The sequence below is a fragment of the Falco punctatus genome (genome assembly GCF_963210335.1).
Source record: "Falco punctatus genome assembly, chromosome: 2".
NCBI lineage: Eukaryota > Metazoa > Chordata > Aves > Falconiformes > Falconidae > Falco > Falco punctatus.
In genome coordinates this window covers 3,475,285-3,501,839 of record NC_137581.1, presented here as the reverse complement: position 1 = coordinate 3,501,839, position 26,555 = coordinate 3,475,285, and the positions used below count along the sequence as shown (strand labels likewise).

General features: G+C 40.5%; 1 protein-coding gene across 4 annotated transcripts in view; it reads right to left on the bottom strand.

The window, feature by feature from the left end:
• Nucleotides 1-3,850: 3,850 nt before the first annotated feature.
• Nucleotides 3,851-26,555, bottom strand: part of UVRAG (UV radiation resistance associated) — a 100,430-nt gene continuing 77,725 nt past the window's right edge. For all 4 annotated transcript variants that reach the window (XM_080376212.1, XM_080376213.1, XM_080376215.1 and 1 more), the window contains 2 exons: nucleotides 19,647-19,738; nucleotides 3,851-7,522 (listed from right to left, as the gene is read on the bottom strand). In XM_080376212.1, coding sequence (XP_080232338.1) covers nucleotides 6,820-7,522; nucleotides 19,647-19,738 — 795 coding nt within the window. In that variant the 3' untranslated portion in view covers nucleotides 3,851-6,819. The remainder of the gene's footprint in view (nucleotides 7,523-19,646; nucleotides 19,739-26,555) is intronic.

The window sequence follows — 26,555 nt, the reverse complement described above, 5'->3', positions numbered from 1 at the left end:
GGACCTAAAGCTCCACCACAGGTGCTCAGCTCTGCATTCACTGCTGGAGCGCTATCTGTAGTGAACATGTGAAAAGGAACCAGCACTGTAACCAGCATTTAGGTTTTGAGGTGAAGGAACAGGACACTGATGATGTACAAACGTTGCGATTTGCAACTCTGCATCTCTGCTTTCTGCAGAGGACTGAGGAACTCAATGCTCTTCTGGGACCGAGTAAAACTAGTAATTGCAGTGCTAGAAGCTCAGCCTCCTCCAAACCCAGAGTGCTCTAGCTGCCCAGGGACCTTTTAAAACCAGGCATACTTGATTTCAGCTAAGGGACAGGTGTTAAGCTGCATCCAGGAGCACAGTGGCCCGTTAGCAGGAATCCTCAACAACTTTCAGACCAGGCATCAGCACACAGGAGAACTTCATAGCGACCAAGCTAGGCAGAAGTGAACTTGGTTTACTGCCACTCCTTCCAGCAGTGGTGTAAACATCTGTGAAAGAAAGAAGGGACTCTGTGAGATTACCACAAAGCTGAGACATTATCAAAACATCTGCGCTGTGTCTGTCAGATGCCCCACCTCTGCTCAAGGAGTCATTCCCTCTCAGTCCCACACTGGGCAGACACAACCAAAGCCACAGAAAACAGATACACGTAAGAGTCCTCTGTCTTGCTGCCAGTGCACTCACACATCCAATTAAACCATCGAGGATGTATTGGGTTGCAGTGAAATTTCACCATCATTGCAAACTTGCAGGGAGTAGATGATTAATACAAGAAATTATTTGCAAACCCAGCAGCCACGTTCTGAGCAGCGCTAGCCAGGTCAGATGAAATCACAGAGGCAATCCCAAACTCTGTCAAGACTCTTTCTAATTTCACACCAACGACCAAAACAGATCTCCTGAAAGCAAAACTAGAAAAGCAAGGGCTGAAAAGAGGAGGCACGGATTTCTGCTGCAGAGCTTCACTGAGGAGGGGCAAACTCGTCCATGCATTAGGAGATACCCTGCCAGGAAAAGGAGGTTTTCTTCCCAAAAAGTGCATCACTTGCTCATAGCATACGCAAGTCTCTGCTGAAAATAGAAGCACTTGGCACCAGCAGTTATCAGCAGCAATGAACCAGCCAGCTGGAGAGATACTGCCTTCCTGAACGGAGAAGCCCAAGGAGACTCACAAGCAGAATAGTTGCCAAGAGGTAGAGCTCGAATTAAAATCTGGACAGGCACAAGCAGCACAACCATCGTACCATGCTGCCTCAATCTGCCACCTTCTGTAAGAAGGAAAACGAGGACAGGAACTAGTCCTCAACAGCTGGATTTCTTCTGTCCATCCTGTCCAGCCCAATGTGCCTGGCAGAAGCATGACAGCTAGGCTGGCAGGTTTTCCACTTGTACAAACCGCATGTTCAAGCTTAACAGCTTTTCCTGCATATGCAGCTTAATTGACTCAACTACCTTATTATTATTTAAATACACTATTTAAAAAATGCAGGCATTTTATATGAAATTTTGAGGCAGCTGGGATTGTCTTATGCTTGTAGATCCATTTTTATCAGCATTAATACACTACGGCACTTCAGGAGTCGCCTGTAAGGAGTTGTCCATGATTTTCAGTTTAATACTCGAGACATGACTGCGCAACCTGACCTACAAACGCTTTTCTGTATCACAGACATGAAAAACACACCATGTAAGACAAGCTGACAAGATTGACTCCAGCAGTTAAGGTTCAGCTCACATTTCAAGCACCATCACCAAAAGGCATTAGCTGCTTTCAGTGATGTTTGTTGAAGTACATTCTCTCACAAAACTGGGATGAGGGTCTTGCTGGCACTGCCTGCAACTGAACTACAGTGCAAACCCCTTTTAACAGATACCCTGGAGGAGCTGAGGGGTGGTTGCTGCAATTACACAATGCCTCTGGCACTGGCATGCCAACTGTGTAGCACTGCTGGCAGGTGGACACAGGACAGAAAGCCAGAGCACTGCTGCCAAAAGACAAAAAAAAAGTATCAGTAATTAGGGCAAGTGTTAGATTTATTCCCCATCTCACCTCTGCCCAGCCAAGGAAACTACATTTAGGTTTGCCTAAATAAACAGCCTGAACTTGTTTCAGTTGCCGTGGTAATCAATATAGGCGCTCAGCATCAGGGCTGCTGCGTCCCTCTCCTGCGAGAGCTGGCAGGCTGTCCAGGCTTGGAGGTGCAGCAGAAAACACAGGTTACCTTCTCCTCCGCCAATGTTCCTGGGAGAATGCTTCCCCTCTGCGAGAGCAGAAAGCATCTGCTTGCTGTAGCCAGGGAAAGCAGCACTAGTTCACACAGGGTTACTTGAGCTAATTCAAGGCCTAACGAACCTGTGTCAATGAAACCTTTGTAATACCCCGACTACCAGAAAGTTGGGGTTTTTCTTTATTTTTTGAGGTCCAGTGCTTTAGTTTCTTTTAGCAAGTCACTGCAATGCAGGAAGGGACTTTCTGTCCCTGCTAAAGCCAAGACAATCCAGACCAGAATGGGATACAGCTGTTCTAGAAGTTGGAAATTCAGAAATTCAAGTATGGTTTTATCAACACAACCTATTAAAAGTAACCTAATAAAGCTAGACTGAAGAGTCCAGCAGATTAAATGTCAAGCTAGTCAATGCAGTATATACAGGACAAATTTCAGCAGCAGCACAGCTGATGCTGACAATCTATTACTTAGTGGAAAAAAGTTTTCATACTATTCAATGAAAAATGGCAAAACAATGTTGTAAATGTTGTATTCTGCCATATAGAAAATAAGCTGACATCAAAATAATCAGCAATTAAAATTATCAGTTAGATAATTTTTTTTAATGCAATTTTTTTTTTCCCCAACTGAGGTTAAGACAACCTTGCCTGGAGGCAGGAGCTACTCACAGCTGCCCAAAGACACCAACTAAACGGGATTATCTCAGAGCACACAGAAGACATGCAAACACTTCCACCTGAAAAGGGTCAAAATCCAGAAATCAAGGAGAAAGTCCCTCTCTGGCCATTTGAAATATGACCAAATGAGGTACAGAAGAGCCCAAGGTTTATTAGAATCAAGTCCACTCTCTCCAGCAGCACCTCCAGCTACATTTCAATACGAGCCTTTCCATTCAGAGCTCATTCTTCACTTTAATGCCATCTATTTCAGTAATGCTGTTCAATGTTGCAAAACGCTTAAAGTAAAATTTCTCTCCTGTATCTTCCCAATTCAGCTACAGAACTGTATAGTTGACATCTTGGCATTTTACTCTCTGCTGACAGACAGATTGGGTGGGAGAAAAACAAAACAACAAAAAAACACTAAACAAAAAAATCTGTTGCCCTGATAATACCTGGAGAATCCCTGTAGCTCTTCACATTACACTGCTTCCCACCAGCAACTCCACGTCGTGGACACTCCCCTCCCAAGACTTGTGCAGTAGACTCCTGTTCAAGGGGAACGTAAGCTTTTTAGGTAGACATATGTTGCTTATTAGCTTGGATGACAGAAGGTGCTGGATGAGTAACAATGCCTCCCTGATGAGGGAACACGGCATTTCCACTATCCATAAAAGTTTAGCAAATCCAGCCGTAACCCAGCCCCAAAATGCTGTAGCTGTTTTTCCAGCTGCATGCCATCTTTTTGGAAGGAGTGTGAAAAAGAACCACAGTACCATCTTGTGTGAAAGAGGATTTGGAGCCAGCAAGGCTGTCAGGCCTTCTAGCAAATCCTCTTGCCCAAACGTTCATATTTGGATCAATACGGGTTTGATGAACAATAAGCTGAAGAGGTTGGGGAAGATACAGTCATTCAAATCAGGTTTGTAAAGAAAAATAACACAAAAAAGCCATTAAGAGAAGACACACAAGTTGAGAGATACTAATCAGTTTTATTTTATAAATACAAATGAGCTTTCCCACAATTACCAACATAGTTTTACTGTGTAATTTACTATGGGATATTCTGGTTTTGCTGATTTTAAATACCTGGTCAAGCAAGGATAAGACAATACTGTTGTGCTTGCTATAAAAATATAGTGGGATATGATCTTCCAAAACTAATATTCTCAAAAATCTTAGGAATTCCTAGTGAGGGAAAAAGATTGCAATGAAATGTTTTCTCCACTTGAAGACATTTGCAGACATTTAACAGTGTCACAGCTGTGCAGGAACTGAAAGGCTCTTGACAATTTAAAGCACACTGTGATTTATCATCTCACCTTCAAACCCACAGTTTGTTTCTCTCCCACTACGCTATTTTCAAAGTAATTGGGGTGGGGTGGGGGGTGGGGTGAATAAACACAAAAGAAAACTATGAGGTGGTTGCAGTCTGTACAATCCCCCATCCTCACAGCAACGAGAAGGTTGTCAATGCTTTAATTAGCCCTACGATGCTGTCCCCCTTCACACCACCTTCTATATAGAAAGTGGTAAAAAGTGGGAGAGAGACACGGGGACAATTTAAGGCCTACTGAAGATACATCCATAGAAAGCCCATCAAAGAAGCTTTGTGCGACAAATGCAGAAATCAACCATCATGTTTGACACATTAAAGAATTACAGGGCTCAAACAGGAACAGCAACACAACATCTGGGATGAAAACTAGACTTCATTTGGTCGGGTGCAACCTGAGAAAATGCACAACTAAAAAAAATTCAAAATCTCACTGATGCTCTACAAACCTAATTTCACATGTCGCTTAATTGCACTGAGATGCTCCATGTTTGCCTAAGAAACATAGCGACTCCACAACTACTCTTTGGGTTGCTTTGAAAAGTCACCACCACTCACACAAGTTAATGCCTTTCCGTTACAGAGGAAAACACTCTGTTTGTGCCTACAGAGGGTCTGTGCTGCTTTGAGTGTGCCAGATCCCATCCTGCAAGGTGCATGGCTGACTCAACGTTACCAATTTTCATCCAAAATTATATTAAAAGATACAGCCACAGGACAGAGTATCTTACACCTACTTCATTAATAAGCACTGTGCTTTCAGGTGTTTATTTCACTCTCTCTACAGCAAAGCCTAGCAAGAGCTTCCTACCTATCTCTTCTCAAAGATGGCAGTACTTCAAGCTGCTGCAGCACTTCCTTTTGGCAAGCTTTCCATATGGTTGGAACAAGGAGCTTATTCAGGGTAGAAGATACTCATGAACGTGTCCAACTTCATGCCCAAGTTTGCACCTGAAATCACACTCAGCATCTTAGAGAATCAAGGTCTCTGCTTCCGAGTGCTTCCATCTAGCACATCACACTGGGACAGACCAAAGACAACAAATCACTGTAGAAAGGCTCGATCCAAAAACTCCATTGCAGACACAACTGTTAAAAGCTAACAGAAGAAACGTGAATATAATTTTAATACAATCATTAAGGTGTTACCTGGAAAAATGCATATACTAGAACAGTGCTATTATGTATATTGGTTGTCACATACACATCTTGTTTTGACAACATAGTTGAGATTATACATATCCACATTTTTAAAAGTTAATTTAGGCTAGCCTTACGGTTTAGTTAGGAAAAAAAAGACTAGGTGATTGGTTCAAAAGAAAGCATAGACCAGGGAGGGAAAAAAAAAGCCAGGCATGATGAAGTGTTTTTTATTGTGCTATATATTTTTATATTTGAGAGCTCACAACGGAGCCCAAATTCTTGGGTATACAATATAGAAAGCAAGAGCAATGAAAACCAAACTGAAACAAATACCAGGAATCACAAACAGGCTGCAAATTGCTTTCTCATTAGTGCAGCTGAACACATGTGCCAGTGGTAACCTACCTAACAGCAAACCGCACCTCCAGCAAATTGCTGGAAGTTTCTTCCTTTAAAGTACAGATGGTTAAAAGGATATTAATTTAGATGAATAATGTTTTGTGCCTCCTTTCTACAGAGGGCAGAGCGATTCCACAAATTTGCCTAATTCCAAACTGCAGACTGCATTTTCAGTCTGGATTTTCAATGAAGAGGTCTACGAAGTGCCTCACAGCACGCTGTCCCTGTCAGATACCTTAGAGGGTGGCAGCTGAACCCCACTTCAGTAGTGCATTTGTTAGGTCTCCACTGACGAGGTCTGTGCCCAACCAAAGCATGGAACAGTCAGGCTGAGATTTTTATATGAAACCTTAAAGACAATTCAGTCCTCAAGGCTTCTACTGGTAGGAACAGAGTATGGAGGAAAGGCATCTGTGCATGGGGAAGTCATTTCTGATTAATCAGGTGCAAGGAAACTGCAGATATCACACAGGTGCTCGTTCTCTGGCAAGTTTACATCGCCAACTGAAGACCCATCAGTGCAAACTAGAACTTCAAAGGCTACAGAGCACAGCCAAGAGAAAGCTGTCCAATTATAACGAATTCATGGCATTTCTGTAACGCTGACTACATTGCTCAAGGAAACACAGGAGTACATGGGAGAAGGTAAAGAAGTCTTACCATAAATGTACTTTTAAATTAACATTTTTCTTCTGAGAAGATAAAATAAATTTAAACTCTAAATAATAATTAAGAAATAAACAAATATTCATAGAAGGGCCTGATCAACGCTATAAGTTGTTTCCAGGAAAGCCTTTATAAATGGTTTCCAATGCCTACAAAAAAATCTCCAGCAGATTATAAATACCAGATGTAAGAGGACTGGAAGCAGATTCAAAATTTACCTGGGCTGTGAATATACCGTGACCGTGTGTTATCGTGCTCAAGTCCATTTGTCTAACCATAGGAATAGCTTTAGGTTGGTTTTTTTTGTTATAATTAATATAAAGAATAAGTGCAATTTTATCTCTATTCCAGACCACCGATTTTACCTCAATGTCTGCTATCAAATCCCTGTCCAAGCTCACTTGTCTGAACTTTTACGCGGTCTGCGGAAGCTGGACATGTTTTCATTCAGTGCATAGATCCTTCGAGAGAACTCCTCAAACTCCCCTAGGACTTGTTCATCACACTCCACTGCCACAGCGTGCTCCACTGGGATGGAGTTAAAGTCTTCTAGCTGATCTCCCATGCTGAACCCCGTTGCTTCCATCCCCATGATCTCCTCTGCCTGCTCCACGGTGCAGCAAAGGACAGGGCTGAGTGAGGGTCGAAACTCACAGGGCTGCTCATTGCTTGCAGTGCCAGAGCACTCACCAGGCAGAAATGCCCCATTTATTGCACTAGTATGTCCTAGACAAGACTCCTGCCGATCTTGGGTATTGTTTAGGCTCCAGTTTTCTCCATTTAAACTGCTGCATAAGTCCTCGCCTTTCTTGGTATTTCCTTTTGAGGAGTCCGCAGAGGTATCCAAGGAAGAAGGTATCGATCCAGGTTTTTTATCTAACTCTCCTACATGGGCTGTGATGGCAACAGGCTGTGTTAAAGCAGAGTTGTAGCTAGGAGGAGGAGTTTTGTACTGTAGTCCTTCATTTCCCGTGCTGGCTCGTTTTCGGAGTCCTTTATCTGGAGAGGGAAGCCCACTGGAAAAGCCAATATCCAATCTGCTGAAGCTGGAGCTCTGTCTCTTTGGAACAGGAATTGCACTGGATGTATGGTGTCGATCACTATAAAAGAAGGAAAGGATAAATCACAGCTGTCAGGCATGCTCATGAGCAATACAGATGTTTAACCAAAGGCTGAAGCAATTATTTTATCACAACTACAGGCTTCGTTTGGCCAACTACTTGCATCCTAAAGTGCTAAAACCCCAAATGTGTTTAATGCTGTATGAACTACAGAAGACACCCCAGAGGACAGCTTTACTGAAAACTGGTAAGATCATGTAAGAATTTTTACAAAGCTCTACAGTCTGAAAAGTCAAACACCCAAGAAACCACCATATTATGTTAATTTGTACTGTTAACACCATTTTATAGGACCAAGCTGTACTTTATGAATTATTACTGTTGACTGTATATTTATGTATTTATGGCCTGTATTAGGCCATCATAAACTCTTCAAAAGTAAGTAATAATGGCTGAATCCTCTAAGAGCAGCTTCTTCCAATGGTGGACTTTCCCAACTGCTGCACAAAGGAGGAAAAAAAAACCCCACACACTAATGTTGCTATTTGTAGAGGATGATTTTTGCCAGATCTTCTGCTTTTCTGTGCCAATCATTCAAATGTCAATCACTAGTTCATGTTCCTCAAGAAATAATCAAGCTTAATTTACAAGTTTGATTTTACTATTTAATACAGTTCAACAGACCACTTACACTGTCTCAGGATCTATAGTGTGGAACATCCGCTTTATGTCATCTGGGGCGTCCTATGTGAATTTTCTTTCATCAGCTTAAGCCTTATCCAAATATAATCACTATCCTTTACGCAAATAGTATGTTGTACATTAACTTAAGCAAATGGTTCATTTTCCTTCCAAATTAAAAAAAAAACACCACACCCAAAAATACAACTATTACTGATCTGCTGAATGTATTAACTCAGAGATTCAACTGCTGTCAGTATGAGTCTCCTTCATTAACTCAATTTAAAAGAAACTCCTACTCAAGGCCTGATACATTTTGGGATCTGTCTTGCAGGGCAAAAAAAATAATCTTGGAATAGCAGTTATGAGTAATCCCTAGCTTGAATCCTTTTCCACATTATTTTTCTATTTTTTGCTCCCCTTTCTAAATAGGATAAGGTAGAGTGCAAAAAGTCCCTCTGTGAAAAATAAGCATCCCCAAGGCAGGGCAGTGTAGTGTACTACTGCTCTTTTAATTTCCTCTCCCACCTTACCTCCTCCTAGGCTGCCCCTTAATACATGCGTAGGGCTTCCTCCTCTTCCATAAAAACCTCAAATTACCTTAAGCAGAAATTGCTTTTCAGAATTTACAGTTGCAGACAGTGAAACAGAGAGATAAGCACCACACATGCAGCTAGCCACAAAAACATCAACTTTCTTCTTAGACTTCAACAGATGCTTCAGACCTTGTTAATGCAAACTCTGCACAGCATTTGCAGCTTTGTTTGCAAAGGTTTGGAGCATTCTTAACGGAGATGACAAAACAGAAAGCAGTTATGTGCCACAGATGCTAAGAAGTGCTGTATACATAGTCTTGGAGACTAGCCCTCAAGTCCCTCACTGACCAGAGACTTGAAAATACTTCCATTAACCCCTACACAATCAACCATTTATTTTTCAAATGATGTAATATGACAAACAGAAGAATCAGAGGCAGGACACTTGTGAACTTTATTTAGGCAATGTGCACTGCAGACACTGGGGATGGGCTGTTTTCCCCTCCCCTTCCCCCAGCTTAGTGCTTTCTGCCCTGATTCAGAAAATGAATGAATACTTGGTATTAATTATTGGACTAGATTCCGTTTATCTTAAATCTTAGCTAAGAAACATTTTCACATTTCCTCTAGGTTTGCTGAATCTTCCTTAACAGCGAGCACAGGAAAAAAATAGAAGGCTACATTTTCAGCTTTAATGGCAAAACGAGATATTTTGCTCTGTATCAAGTGACTGGAAACCTTACAACTAAATTATAAGTCTTAGGAATTTACTCAAATTCCAAGATATGCACATATTAACAAAGCCAGATATCCCTCAATGCACTTCTCTGGGTCCAAGGGCCCATCCTCCTATGTTTACAGGAACTAATTCCTATTCTTCACAGACAAGTGACAACTGATTACTACAGACCACTGTTCAAATTATAAGGCGTTTCAATTACGTAGATGGTGCTTTTCAGTGCAAGATGTCTAACGTTTGCTGCCTTTCCCGTTCCAGATATAGATATGCTGCAGAGCTGAACTATCTCCCTTTCTACTTGGACAGGATAGCACGTAACATGGTGATCTGCATACCTTACCAAAGAGATGTGGCAAGATGCATGCCCCACCTTGAGACACAGAAACAAGGACAAGCAGTGGCTGCGTGCAATGGAACTGGGCAGTAAAGGCCTTCCTCCTCCCTCTTTCCTTACAAAAACTAAGTCCGAAGCACAGGCTGGGACCAGTCTTGCTATTAAGAGGAGTCTAAGCCTGCCACGAGTCTCTAGGAGTACGCAGGGGAGCCTCCAGGCAGGAGAGCTATGAGCTTTGTGCTACAAGGGCTTGGATACGTGCACTATCGTGATCCATCACTTTGTGACTCTAAATGCAGGAGGCCCAAAAGAGACAGAGAAGCAAGAAGGAGAGGTGGGTTCTGTGCTCAGTCTAGTATTTTAGGTTGGGGAAAAAAAACAATTCTGCTGCTGAAGTTCGCTTTGTTTTTTTTGTACTGTCTTGTCAATTCAAGATCCAAAGGGCAACACATTTGCCTTTTGCAACTCTAGAATAAGCTGTATAAAACATGTTCCTGGGTCTGCACCTATGTGACAAATCAGTTGTCTAATACCATTTAACACAGTCAGTGTGTGCAGTTCAAAAAGAAGATGGGCTGTGTGAGAACGCCATTCTCATACAAGCTCCTTTTCAAACTCGAAGGCCATTTATTGCCATCCCTTTCCAAAAGAAATGGGTGGTTCCCAGAACTGATTCCAGTATTACACCCACTGCAACAACGATAAAAAACATTCTGCTTGGTTTCAATCAAGATATCAGGGGTGAGCCAAATGGGAATATATTCCTGCTGAACTGGAACTCAGGAGGGCTGCAGATTCCACAGAAAGAACCCCATACATTTGAAATTAAAAAAGCAGGACTAGGAATAACACAAGATGTACAGGCAGAAAAGGGTAACTTCCTTCTCCCCCATGCACAACAGATGACAGATGCAAAGATGTATCATGTTAGTTCTGCAGACAGTTTGGGTCCATGCTTACCAAGGGACAGCCGAGACAGCTGGAACAGTCTACATGCTAGCTGCAGAACTTATGGCACAAGACAGTTGTATCCTTTGCAAAGTAAAAGAAAAGTCTGACATCAAAGAGTCAGATCTCCAACACCCCACAGAGCAGCAAGGGCTTCCTGTCTCATATCTAGACGCAATGACAAAAGGGCTTTATAAGAAATTCTGCCATTTCTCTGGATTTTATTCAATCATCTAGGTTGAAACAGGCATTTAAGAGATTAAAATCTAATCCAGGAATAATTTAAAGCTGTAGCTTCTTGATCTAAGTACAGATGAGTGTTTCTTAAAATAGTCACAAGGCTATCTACTCTTTACACAGTATCTTAGTGATAAAAGCCCTTGCCTGAAATGTAAGCAGTCAGAAGAGGGTCCAGAAAAGTTAAAAACACAGTGGCCTAAACACCAGCCTATAGACAGGTTTGGAGAGTGCCCTCCTGTTGAATACATCCCCTTGCAGCACATGATGCAAGTTCTCACAAAGGTAAGAGCCATCTCAGAGGAGGAGGACATGTAGGGAAAGAAGAACAGAAAGCAATCCCAGGTTTATCCTAGCTCCTGAAGTTGGAGAGGCACACTGTCATGCAAAACAAGTAATTCTTGGAGAGATCAGACTCAAGGCAAAGCCTCTTCACCACTGGAACAAGTAATACCTGCTACTCCTGTTTGTTGTGCTGGACTATGCTTCAAACTTGCTCAAATTAATTTCTCTTAGATCAGATTCTTTAAAGGGCAAAGACTGAAGTACGGCATAAGACCACTTAATTGGCAAATGCCAAATTACCTTCAGCAAGTGCTGATCAGCCTGATCTAGGCACAACAGCAAATTCTCTATTCAGCAGCAGAAAGAAGCAGCAGCAGAAGGAAAATCTAAGTTGGTTTACTCAAGACACATGAAAACTGTGGCGTATAATCAGCTTGAGAAAAGCAGCTTTACAAAGTGTTCTGGTGGGCATATAAACTTAAGCTCCTCCTAAAAAGAAATGAGCCTAAATTCCTTTGTAAATCTAGGCCTTACAGGCAAATGGGTGAGAAATTAATTAGTTTGCTCTTTAAAAAAATCTCCTGGTTCTGCTTGTTATGACACGGCTATTCAAGCTAACACTTATGTATGCCTGAACAATACCTCTTTAGTCTAGCAGCCAAAAAAAAAAAAAAAGTAGTCTTCCCTTCCTTACTAAGTTGAACTGGCAGAATGATCTATACTAAGTGATCTAACAGCCTAAACATAGCAGCAACACAAAGCTAAGCTCCCTCATCTACAAAATAACTTCCCAGTTAATAGAGTGCATAAGGCTGCCCTATAGGGCAGTAAAGCAGCAATGATCTTCATTAATCATGCAAGCATTCAAACTAACGAATTAGAACAAAAAGCACTTGCAGCCAGGTTCCTTAAGCTACATGCAATGACATGGACCTTACTTGAGACTGCAAAACCAGGTTTCAAGCTTCTGGGAAGCTTGAAGGGAAGATTTCTGAAACCAGCCATTGCTGCCAATATATATGAACAGGATGGGTTTAGCTTTAGTCAGAAATAAATACAGGGATAAGAGCCCAAACCTGAGAAAGCAGGAACAGAGACAGTGGAATGGCTTAACTGTTTATCAAATATTATCTAAGTCATTTAGATAAAAGTAAATATACATGAAGGACTTTGGAAATCAGCTGCCTTAGAGTTCGTTGCCTAGGCTCCTTCCACAGTTACCAGAGAGAAGGGTGGGTAATACCCTATTGAGAGTCATTTATAATCAGTAGGAAAGTCACCCTCCCAAGATGCCTGATCTTGATCACAGGGGCAACTGAGGCATCTAGTTTAGGCTGAGCAAGGAGTGTCTAGAAGGCAAACATGAGAAGATGAATAGCTCTCTGCATAGTTTTAAGTACAACAGTCATCATAATCTTGCAGGCAAGTAAAATAAAACCAAAATGGCTCTAGGTACAGTGGGTTAAGCAGTTAAGTCAAGGGGTCTTTTCCTGTTCCATCACCTTCCTCCAGGTGAGGATGCCATGTCACATTAAGGTCAAAAGTTATGTTTACAGAGGCACAGAGCTCAGAAATACTAGGTTGCTATTAATCTTCATGAAAAAAAACCAACTGATGGAGGGTCTCTATTCCATTTGCATTTTCCTTGGGGAAAAGTTTGTACTGTTACCAGAATTCATAGCACTGCATCATGGCAAAGTCCAGAGAAAGAGACATGATGCTTTTATCAACTCTCACAGCTCATGGAATTAATAAAAAAAAAACATATTTAAAAAGGAAGTTAGATGAAGTTAGAAAACTATCATCCAAATTCCACGAAACTTTAAAGACTGTAAGATATTGTCACCAATGAAAAGAGTTTGGCTTGCAGGAGCATAGTACATTCCTCTAAGGTACAACCTTGACCCAAATTACTGGGGTTGAGCTGGTTCAGCTTCCAGCCACAATTACTTGGTCAGTCTTCAGAGACAGCAAACAGGTGTGGACACCTGTCCAAAAAGAACAGCCTGCAGCTAGTGGAGTATAAAAACTGATCTGATGAACTGTCATCAGGCCTTAATGACTCTTAGTCATCAAGCTGGATCAGACCAGAACCAGTTACATATAGGAGTATGTATAGTACCTATCAGGAAGCAGGATTTATAAATAAATAAATAAATAAAAAGAAGAGAAACCTCAGCTCTATTGGACATTATAGAGAGAGAGTAACATCGTCACCAATCTCAATGTTTCAATTGCATCCAAATCTCAAAAGCCAATTCATAACAGTCTAATTTCAGCTGTAAATTTTACTGGCAGCCAAATTACAAAGTAGCTGTTTGCTCCCCAAAATACTAGTTTTCACTAGTTAATAAATAGTCAGTTTGGGCATTCTGACAGACCTAAGGCACAAGACAGACTCCATGCTGTAAACAGGCAAGATAAAGGTAGGATACAAACATTTCTAAAGTTATTTTCCTAGTGAATGGATCCTGGTTGCAATCTGTTTGCACTTTTGATAAAAAGAAAAAGTTTCTTCAGTCAGATTCACTTGTGATTATTTAATCTGCCTGCAAGGGGCTCAGAGAAACTGTAAAGCAGTATGAGAGACAGAATACAACTCACAGGCTCAAATATGTATCTTTTCTTCCCCACAAAATGTTTCCTCTGAGGAACATTACTGGATCACAGCTGGTCAAAATACTAAATCTTGATTGCCTGGCCAGAATCCAAAATCCACAGCTACAGCTCTTTGGTATGAGAATACTTAAAAAAAAAAAAACTTAAACACCATTTGATCTTTTTTGTTGCAAACTATGACCTCATGGCAGTAAGAACGCTAAATGAAGGTGTTTAAGTTGGTTTATAGCCATCTGAAATGTTTGAAGCTCCAAGTGCAGCTCTGAGCCAATATCATGTCAACTGTGCTAAAAGTAATAATAGTTTCTCACCTTCTTAGAGATTACTGGTTAAATAACACACAATAGCGACAGGGCTGCAAAGGGAGGCTGCCAATATGAAGTTAAGGTGAAACTGCATCTTTTGGCAGCTAAGAAATTCTGACACAAGCTTTAAAAGAAAATAATCTTCATAAATTAAGCTACCAGAGGTTTTTTAATTCAAACATTAAGTTTAAAGCTCCTCTTGAATCTAGCAGTATATGAATCAAGACATACCTTTGAAACACAAATGTAAGCCTTGGCACACAAGTATTTTTGAGCAAAGCTTTTAAATGCAGGCTCGAAAGGACATCTCCCTGACTACAGACGTGACCTTCTAAAGGAGTATCTCGTATTTGCCAGCATTAGGTAAGCCTATTGTCTCATCTATTCACTAGGAAAAAAATATATCTCCTCACTAGACTGCTCAAGTTTGCAGTGTGCTCTTTACTTGCCACTAATAATCACAAATACTATCCCTCAAAAGTTACACCGAGTAAATAAAATTAAGCTGAAGAATAGGAGAGAAAATGAAAGAGTCTCTTGATTTCATGCAACCATGATTAAGAGTCTGACTTGTGAAAGGTAAATCTGAACATGCAAAAAGGAATAAAACAACGTTCAGAACGTACGGGCTACATATAAGTAGAGATTTGGTCTCAAAAAGCTAGAATAAACTGCATGCTCAAAAGAAAGATTTTAAGAGAAAAACTGCATAGGGCCTTTTGCATCAGCAAAAGCTAATCTTAAAAACAAGCTGCTTTTCTGGAAGCCAGTGAGACTAAAAAAACTGGAAACAGAGAATTACACCCAAAAGGAAACAGAAAAGATTTGAGGGACCACGACTGAGACAGTCTACATCAACAACAACTTTGTCTCATCATCCTTCATGTTAAGTGTCAACGTCCAGATTTGATATCACAAAAATAAGTTTTTGCAGTTCGGCAGCTTTCATAACAGTGTGCAGCAACCAAGATCTGTCTTTTTTTCATCTATACACAGTACAAATAATATTTTTCAGTATGGGGAAGTGGGAAGAAAAGTAAACACAGCAGAATATAGGTGCCAGGAGAGATATGAAGAGGGAAGCAGAGCCTGTAGACCTGCAAGCTTGCTGCAATAAATCACGCACACTGGGATGTGAAAACATGTATTAATCATTTAAGTGTCATGTCTGAGAAACCAAAACAACACAAATCTCACCAGGCAGAGGGAGGGATCCAGGGAACCTTGATGCAACGGCACTGGACTCTGCAGACCTTCAACAGGGCCACGGGCTGGCCCGGAGCTCCAGGCAGAACATGGAAGTTCATGAAAGCCTGAAGCAGAGACTTTAAAGATAAATTTGCTCCAATAAAACTATGAAATAGGCGGGCTCTTTCACAAAAGCTGTGGGGTTTTTTTGTTTGTTTGTTTTTAATCTGAAGGGGTAAAGAAACTATTTTGTACTCAAATCTAGGCTGATGGTTAGCAGAGAAAGAGGATAAACCTGAAATAACTGTTTTTCAGTTACCCTGAATATCTAGGGGATTCAATCCCATTCCAGACGGCAGAGAAATACAGATGTCTCCAGTTAAAAGCAAAAATGAGAACGATGCATGGGCTAGGAGTCCGACAACCAGTCCCATTCAAAGAGAAACTAAGCACTGTGTATTGTATTTTAGCAGTGTGATTATGATTTGACAGAACTTAAATTCAGCAAAACCCAGCTACAGTGCTAAGAAAGGAAACTGAAGACCCACAAAACCAAAAGTAAACAAACCAGGCAGTGCAAGCAAACGTGTAGATAAGAAAAACCCATTGCTGCCTCGTATGTTCCTGCTCTCATCCTGCAAATTAAGGACAACCTGGAAATACCCTCTGCCACAAACCGTAGTCAGCAAAGTACCAGATGACTCCCCTATAGTACCCTGAAAACAAAAAATCCTTCAAATCTTCATTTTAACAGCTGGTAGCTTTTATGCTTGTTTAAATATATGTTATCAGATATCATCCACAAGACAGTGGGCATTTGTACTCTGCTACGTATGTGCTCAACTGCAATGCTTGATTATGAAAGTCTAGCCAGTTCTTCCTCTTGAGCTAGACTCCCTGTAAAGCCTCATTTCCATTTATATTATTAGGAAATACTAAGAAGCATTGTTTAGAATCATTAGCCTTTAAAAAAAAAAAATCAAAAATGAACAACTATTCATACAAGTTTTGGAGGTGAGAAGGAAATGAGGCATAGACATTCATGGCGGGGTGAGGAAGAAGGGAATGTGATACTCCCAGAGAACTATGCTTAATATTTCTACATGTTTTGAAATATTATCCAGCCAAAAAATGTGTTTTGTCTTCCTAATGATTGTGTATCACCTATAGGGAAAAAAAACCCTGGTTTTACGATAGCAAAATCTCTAAGGTATAACTGAAGCTTCCATTATCAGTACTTGAAAGTCAGCACACACCAGAAGGGAAGCACAAATACCTGCATTTTGAAAATTACTCCCATTTAACATGTCCCACAGTCATCCCACCTCTGATTACTCCAGAGCAAACCAAACATCATCAACCTGCACGCCCTCCCACCCTACCGACGAGTACACACCAGTGCTATTGAATTTACGGTTTAGGTATTTTTGTCCTTCATTCTCAGATTTGCTTAGGGGACCACACATCATCTTAGGATTTTTACATCACTATGATTGATACCACATAAAAATCTCACAGTAATATCTTCCCGATGAAGAAAGCTTTTCTTTATGCATCCTGCTAGTGGATCAAAAGAAAAGCAGGGAGAATGTTTTCAGCTGTGTGTGAAATTACTGACAGAATAAAACGCACAGGGGGCTGAGCTTCCTCTTCTCCAAGCCTGTTTACTTCCACTGTTTTATTGGCAGAGTTGAATTTCCATCAGGCAATGCTTTTTACAGTATTGCTAAAAGCTGATACTTTTTCTACGCCTGTATTTGTTTTCCTTTGCCAAGACTCTCCTCCCAAAATAAGTGATCTGGACACTAGTTTAGAGTTCACATGGATCAGCATTTCTGTGCAAGGAAGGAAAGATAACAAAGCCAAAGAGGGACACAGAAGCAGGGGCTGGTAAGAGCTGTGGCATGATGATGTCCATTAGGATTTCACCCATTGAAGCAGAATTTTTGTCCCAAAGGTCTGATATATTGAGCTGTGCTACTCTGCGGCACTGACCCTGTTTGAAGCCTGATCTTTTCAAATGGAGCAACAACAGAAAGCTTATTTTTGGTTTTGCCTAGAAGGATGTGTGATCTTGTATTGTCTTTAGAACTGATGAGTTGTTCTTCCCATGTTCTACATATTGCAGGAAAAAACAAAAAGACGACACTTTTACAGCTTAGCAACATTTTAGTACTCTACTAAAATATAGCAATAAGAAAACTGTTGGAATAGTGAAATCCTTTAAAAGTTGCAGAAATGGCTACACAAGAGAAGGCTGTATATCAGCAGTTTGTCTGTTGTTTTTCAACCCAAAACTATGCATCACATAACACTTTATGCATTCATTTCAGGCAAGTATTTCCATCACTAAAGAAATCCACCTTATGCTATGCTGCCATGCAGAGCACGCAAGAGACTAGTCTGCATTACACTAATAAAAGCTTTGCTACTTCTGCTGGTTTAACATGTAAGGAATTCAAATATAATGAATAGCACTAGAAAGTTTTAACTCCACTGTTAAAGAAGGGCCAGTGCCACAATGTTTACTGTCATTTCACAGCAGATTTAAAAATTAGTTCAAGGTTGGTTTGAGTCTCCCCTAAAAGCCATATACTAGCCCCCAAAAATTAAGGTTTGGCTATTAGTGTTTTGTAGTTTGTTATTAGGAATAACTAGTTTCAGTTAGGAAGACTGGAAGCACTCTGTCACCACGATTTAGCATTATATGTGCCAGAAGGAATTATTTCTCAGACCAACTGAAGCAATGAGGGAGTCCACATCCATCACCAGAGCGTCTGGCAGCAAAACCTGGTAAGGTTACCTCAGATGGGATGATACTTTCAATACTTTGGAGTATCCAGGGTATCTGCATGGGGCCAGGTACGACGGAGGGACCACAGAAGACTTGTGCAACTTTGAAGCAGGGAATAATTAACCTAGGGATCCTAAAATGGCACAACACTATGTTTGGGTGGGATTCAGGCACACAAAGAAGGAAGATGAGAATGGAGGACAGAGTAATTGCTTAAGCTAAGAGGCTGCATGCACATACACAATTCAAAGATCTTAAATTTAAAAAGTAAGAATACAATTCATGTAACACCTGCAGAAATACACTCGCTAGTGAATTGTGCCTTCTGCATTTACTGAAGTTTATTTCAGTTTAAGGAGAATTGGTCAAGCCTCATGCTCAAACAACTGCTGCAAGACAAGCCTACATTAACTTTAGTCATATAATATAGAAATCAGAAAGCTGCGCTGCCATTCAGCAAGACCTGGACAGCCTGGAGAGTTGGGCCAAGAACAACCTCATGAAGTTCAGCAAAGGCAAGTGTAAGGTCCCGTACCTGGGGAGGAACAACCCCAGGCACCAGCTCAGGCTGGGGGTGACCTGCTGGGAGGCAGCTCAGCGGAGAAGGACCTGGGTGTTCTGGTGGGCAGCAAGTTGCCTGTGAGCCACCCGTGTGGCCAAGGCAGCAAATGTTACCCTGGGGAGCACCAGGAGGAACATAGCCAGCAGGCTGAGGGAGGGGATCTTTCCCCCCTGCTCTGCCCTGGTGAGGCCACCTTTGGAGTGCTGTGCCCAGTGCTGGGCTCCCCAGTTCAAGAGAGACAGGGAGCTACTGGACAGGGTTTAGTGGAGGGCTACAAAGATGAGGGGACCAGAACAGCTCCCTGATGAGGAAAGGCTGAGAGAGCTGGGCCTATTTAGCCTGGAGGAGAGAAGACTAAGAGGGGATCTTATCTATGTCTACAAATACCTTGAGGGAGAGTGTCAAGAGGATGGGACCAGGCTCTTTTCAGCAGCTATTTTTATTAGCAGCAATTACAATCAACACAATTTGTGTTGATTGTTAATTCAGGTTCCCATGCAGCTCACTTGAATTACACGTTTAAAGCAATGGGAAGCCAAGCACTGACAAGGCTAAGACCTGTCCTGCTAAGGCTGTTACACCTTTCTACCCTCCTAAACTACTGTATTACAGAAGGTCCACGTGCAACCAACCCTTAGACAAAGTTCTTAGGAGAATGATTAATTCACCTCCCTCTAGCGAAGAGCATTGTTTTTCAAACAGTCACCTTCCCCCACTCCATACACCTCTGAAAAGTGGTGCAGGCCCTTCATATGGAAGATGATACAATGAGCAGAAGAAAATTATGGACATTTACACTGTATTTTGGAAAAGTCACAATCTTCACGCAGCATGCTTAACTCTTGTGATAAGTTGCTTGCTTGTGAAAAATTCCTACATCTAAATTTTTTGTAGCATCAACCTCTATTCTTTTTAATTACAAAAAAAATACTTACCATCTAACCATTAGCCCAAGCTCCATGAAGTTTTTCAGGTTCGGAAGAGTTTGCCTTAGGTCTGGAGTACTCAGCCCATGTTGATATCTAAGCTACAAGAACAGAAAAAACTACAATCAGCACTGCTTTCCAAAACTCAGATTCCAATGAATACAACACTATGGTCAGTTAATTCCCCAGGTTTTCAAAGAAAGTGTAGAGTAATCAAGCAGTTCCAAAAGATCTATTCCCCTTACAGAAATGTTCCATTTAATACTCATAACCTCTTTTTAGCAAAACCCACCCAAGAACCGCAACAAAATAATCAATCTACTGTTAAACCTCATTATACTTTTTCCATTTCCTATCTGCAACAGGAAAGCAGCCTCACAGCTTAATAAAAATATAGCCTTTAAGTGAAAGGACCAAATTTCAACACTACGTTCTATATTCACCGATTCAAAAACACTTATTTGTGCACATCTGTCTTTCTGAATGTATCAATGCATGCTGGAATCAGTAGTGGAACTATTACAGTAACATCAACTAGTAAAAATACACACTGTCACACAACTAATCTAAATCTATGTTCCTCACACAGTTTACACGAACATTTAAACTGCTGCTCTTATTCTCATAATTAAACCCAGCATTCAAATAAAATGCCATGTAGCTAAGAGAAAGGCTTCAAGCACTGACTTAACTTTATCCCAAGTATTAACTCCTATGTGGGTGCAAATGTAAATGAAAGATCCAACACACTGACTCCATGCAAACCACAACTTCTTTTACCCTCAGATTATTAAATGAAGTACAGATGACATAACTGCCACTGCTGGCAATTATAAACTCCTTATTTAAGAAGTCCTCAAGCTAAAAACATCTCTGAAGAAAACGGCACAGGGAAGGGAAAAAGTCCATCTGTCTTTCAAGATTGAATCTCAAAACTTTAGGGAAACTTTGCAGGGAAATTTATCCCTTGTGTGGTTAAAATATGAAAAAAAAATATCCCTGAACTCCAGTTTCTTTAAGACTACCAGAATGAAGCAGTATCAACTTAATACACAGTTCTCTGCAGACGTTAACGCCCTCTACAAGTCACAGTTGACCTCCAATATGCACATTCACCAACTGCACAAACTTGATACCAAACAGAGCTACTTGCTGAAACATGGAACAAACCCAAAGTCAAATTTGTTTTTTACAATTACACACCTGCTTCCATAACTCAAAGTACGGTGTACGCAAGCATCCTCAAAGTTAGAAAGACTGATTTCTGACTTCTCCCAAACAACGGGCCAATCAGTTTTACACAGAAAAACACTCTTGAAATTGGGAATGATTTCTATGTTTGTCTGAGTTTTAGAAAGAAAAATTGCTTTGGAAGAAAATCATCCTCAATACTGTATTCTGCAACAGGAGGCCATTTATTACAGTTTATTATTTCCATATGGACACAGCCAAGTCATACGGTGGGCTTGGATTCATATTTTCTGCTACAATGACAGAGCCTGGATTAAGACAACCACACAATATAAATTATTAAACGATCACCACATTCTCCTGATGGGATTACAGTGGATTTGGTTAACCAAGGAACTAGCCTGAGGCAAAAGAAATAAAAAGAAAAAACACACAAAATCAAAAACATTACATTTGTTCCTCCTACTACAATCAAATGCTCACAGAATACCCCTTTTTTTAATCGTCCTTAAATTCTAAAGTTTCAGAGCATGAAAAGAATTGGATTAAGGAATCCCTCTATTTCTAACAGCCAAGAAAAGAGGAATGCATGCAAGACTCATATCAAAACATGAGCAAAACAACTGTTTCTGCTAAAACACATTTCATATTGCAAATAGTAGAGATGCATCGTAAATCAAGTTATAATGGAAGTTTTGTGAAACCTCTAGAAAAAAGATTTCATGTTATAAATTTTATTCTGTTTTGGCTTTCTAACCACTTAAAAACAAAGCAATATTGCCTTATGTGTCTGGATCAATACAAGTTGATGATGGTGTATTTATAAAACAAACCTACAAGCAAACCAGAAGCTGCTGAAAAATTCACCTGCCTTCTAGTGACAGGAAAAATATAATAATAAAAATAATCAGTTGAAGCACCAGAGCCATGAGTTACTTCCAGGGTTTTAATCTGGTTGCAAAATTACCTCCCCATCAATGCAACAAGGTTAACTCCTACTTCACAGTGGTCTGCAGTAGTTCCACATACCAAGAGATATCTAAGTCTACTGAGCAGAACCCACTACACATGCTGCACATGGCCGGGGGGTGGTGGAATGAAGAAAGATTTCTCTTTTACTTAAAGGAGCTGAACTCCTCTTCCTCCTACTCTTATCCTCTGGCAACACTGCATCATTAGTAAGGAGGTGGGGGTTTTAACACAAACCATAAAGCATTTCTCACACACCTTTCCCCTTTCCTGAAGTTCAGTATTCTTTAACAGCCAGCACCACACATACAGGGACATTTACTCCATCTCATCCAATAAATAAGACACTGAATAACAGTAATAACCATCACCTGTGTGACCTGTTACAGTAGGATACAAGTACCCTTTAACATTGAAATCAACTTTAAAATAAGAGAAAAATGTAGGGAGAAGACAGCTGCTTTGTTCATGAGACTTAGAAGGGCAGAAAAACAAAACCAGAAAGAGAAGACCTTTGGGGTGCTTGTGGATGAAAAGCTGGATATGGCCTCGCAACGTGAATTCACACCCAGAAAGCAACCCGTGCCCTGGGTGCATCCCCAGCAGCGTGGCCGGCAGGGCGAGGGAGGGGGCTCTGCCCCTCTGCTCCCCTCTGCTGAGACCCCCACACAGCTGCGTCCAGCTCGGGGGTCCTCAGCATCAGAAGGACACGGACCTGTTGGAGCGGGCCCGTCGGAGGCCACGGAGCTGGTCAGAGGGCTGGAGCCCCTCTGCTGTGGGGACAGGCTGGGAGAGCTGGGGCTGTGCAGCCTGGGGAGGAGAAGGCTCCGGGGAGACCTTAGAGCAGCTCCCAGTGCCTGGAGGGGCCGACAAAAGTTGGAGAGGGACTTTTTGCAAGGGCCTATAGTAAAGGAACAAGGGGGAATGGCTTTAAATGGAAAGAAGGAAGATTTAGATTAGATATTAAGAAGAAACTTTATACTGTGAGGTGGCAAGGCACTGGCACAGGTTGCCCAAAGACGTTATGGATCCCTGGCAATGTTCAAGGCCAACTTGGATGGGGCTTTGAGAAACGTGGTTAATGGAAGGTGTCCCTGCCCATGGCAGTGGGATTGGAACCAGATGGACTTGAAGGTCCCTTCCAACCCAAACCATTCTGTGATTCTATGACCACGTGCTGTCTTGATTCTCCTAAGAAACAGAGTTCAAATTTCAACTGTTGCTATTAAACACCACTCATCTCCACCTGCCTCACACTAAGTTTCCAAAGGAACCAAGTGACATTTACAAAAGCAGCATTTTATTTAAAAATTAGATTGCTCCTTCAGGATATTACAAACCCAGCCATCCAAAGAAAATGTGCCTGTTAGAGTGAACAAGTGTCCAAGATTTGCGTTCACATTTATGACCACGTATTCTCCATAGGACTGTGAGTAAATAATTAATGATGTTTAAGTAATAAAATATTAATTGCCATTTCCTTTACTAATATTTAGTTCCTATATACAGCTTTGTTTTCCCAAGTGCTGTGTGAATCATACTTGATTGCACAAAAACACATAGTATACATGAACTGCTAAACAAATAAGCTAAAGATACCAGACACTTCAGACAGGAGTCTGAGTCTGTTCTCACACCAGTTACTAGCAACACTTATTCCACAGAAATAAGATGTAGAAGATGAACTATTCATAAAATAGAATGCATCTCAAGCAAGAACTTAAGGGTACTGATATTTGGGGGTGGGGGGTGGGGAAATCACACTATAATTTCTTTCAATTACACAGATTCCTTTACTCATCCCAAAAAAAGGACATTTCAACATTTTACTGTCTTTGATTTCTACGTCAACTGTTATTGCTCACTTAGAGATGTAAAGAAGTAGTTAGCCAAATGTATCTTTAAGTACATATTCATGTTTCTAGAAGATTTTAGAAAACAACTCTAGATTAAACCAATTTGATTACTTTCTGAGAAAACTTGTATCCTCAAGCCTCTAACACTACAAATCCAGTAAGATAAACTTAAGAATTTCAACATTATGAAAAGACTTTGAAAAGAGGATAGACAGTAATTATAACTGTCAGGAGGTAACTGTCTAGACTGCTTTTGTAAAATCTGATATTTATTTTTTTTTTTTGTTCTAAGACAATTTCAGGAAGTACCTGTACAGAAGAATATGAAGAAAGAGGAAATTACATTTATATTAAGGCCAACTCTGACTCTTAGAAGACCAGCATATCATACTAGTTAGTATTTTATGTTGTACTTGGTATTTATTCCAACATTACAGAAAACCATAAATGCTGACATAAACTGCATTTAAAACAATGGTTCTCAGAGCGAAAGTTAGATTTATTCTTAAGACTTGTATTAGCTATCTAACAAAATATTTGAACAATTTCCACCAAAGACTAAGAAAGCTGTCCCAGCTAACACAACCACAGTACTAGCTGTAGGTGAGGCATGACAAACAAAGTTAACTCCTAACAAGTCAGGCATAATTGGTTTAGACTCTTTGGGAAGAAGAAAATAAAAAAATAGATATTCAGTTGTTCCAGTTTCTATTTGTATTTCCTTTTCTGCAATGGTTTGAACTCAGACTGGAAGTGTCAGTCCTCAGCAGTGGATCACCTCCAACCTCAGCATCTCTAAACCACTACTGCCATCCAAGTATCTTCCAAGTATTTATTTTGTCAGCTAGGCTGTTAACTACTTAATGAAAATCAGGTCAGACTACATAAAAGCTTATCACCTGCCTAAAGGTAACAGTTCCACAATAAAACATTCATTCATCAAATTATGACAAACATAGCTATGTCATTTGTTAAGTAATTCAAATACAAACCTGCAAAGGCTCCGCTACTCTCCTATAAAGTCCGTAAAAGAAGTACTAGGACTATTGAAGTTTTTCAAATAAGTTGGCTTAAAAAGAAATCATTTAGCCATTATTTCTAGGTAACATCAGATCGTACCCAAGATTAAAACTAGAGCTTTTGCCACTAAGGGGCTGCCTCTTAAGAAAAATAGCAGTATCCTGCATTTATGTGCAAAAAAGAATAGCCCATTTCCTATGCTAATTCCTGTAACAGTATTTAATGACTAATGGTATACAAGTATATACATTTACTTCCAGCCAGAAACCACAGAGTACCTGGACTGGAATATCCTTTTTGGGGAGCACAGAATGACTCCAATTCTGAACTCATCTGTTCATCATTTACCATATTGTTTCCCCATCCATTTTCATCTTGTTCTAAGACATGTGGAAGCAGCCTTACAGCTCAGCCTGTTAATAAGTTTCAAAATACCAGCCCCTTCAGTACATGTTATGCATAATACTCAAGTCTACACTGAAGTGTCCAGCATTTTTGCACTTCTCTTAGCCTCTGCTGCAGACAACTGGTCCTTGTTGTTGTAGCACCGTCTGTATCTACACAAGAGGCGGACCCAACCCAGTACTGCACTATGCAAGCTCATGTACTGTTAAGGCAGTCAAGAACAATTTTGAATTATTTTCAATTGAATGAGGAGTTTTTCTTGATAGCATCAAGCATTTAAAAAGGACATCTGCTCCACAAATGTGAAAACCTATAAACAAAAATAGAAGCTGAAGTGTTCTTTCAATCAAGTTCGCAGCATTGGTTAGAAGCCAAACATTTACATAAGGTTTTCAGAGGATGTCAAGTACTGGGACAGAAATATAAAATTCAAGTTTTAATAAAATGACATAGTTAATTGTTTTACAAGATCCTGGATGACTTTTCAGAGTATGAGGGAGCACTGGCTGGGATTCAGATGACTAAGCACTGCAATAATGAAAACAGAAAGTGTTGTTACAATGCCTGTTGCTATATAAACAACCTTGGGGGATCAGTGAAATAATGCCTGCTGCTATATAAACAGTTGTGTGCGTTTATACCTTTTGGGGAAAATTATAAAATTTTAGATTTGCACTCTTAACACGTTGCTTGCCTTTGTTTTATTAAAGCTAGCTAGTTGTTCTAGCTCTGAACAGCTACATGGGTTTCCTGAAAAAACCTTAGGGTACAACATTAGCTAAACATGTGATATCAGTTAGCTCTTTAGATAACGCATCTTAAAGCTAAACATTTAAAATTAATTTTCATTTTTCATATCTAAAAGACTGTCAGTATACACCTATCTCAGTGTAAAAGTAAATATAATCAAGGCTTGCTTTTTTTTTTTTTTTTTTTTTAAGCTTCTTGGGGAAGTTGGGGGTGGGTGGGAGGGAAGCAACATAGCAAGCACTGTGATTACAGCAAGTCTTCAAGTCCTCAGTCTTGCTTTCAGAAGGAGCAAATACAGAACTGCCACAGCAGTGACAGCCCTCACCCAAACAAGAGGAAGTGCTCAAATACACAGCTATTTTTATGGAAATGCTGACTTGTTATTGTGATATGCCAATGTCTGCCTCTCTCCCTCTCAAGTGGATTTCAAGGCTGTTCAGAGGTCCACCCTGGTAAGCAGATGTTTACTTTGTAATTCTTCTAAGGGTACTAAACTAACAAGAAAAACAAGTTACATCAACATCCTTGAAGACCCATGTCCTTCATTAATCCATTAGGCACAAGCTTTAAAGTTCCTCAAGCTGACCCAGCCTGCCTAGAGCCTTCATTAAGTCCATCTCAAAGGACCTGGATCACAATTTTGATTTAGCAATAACAAGTAAGGCATACAAAGAGCAATCAAGGCAGTAACTGGAGATAACTCTGTTTTAAGCTGTCCCTTCAAAGG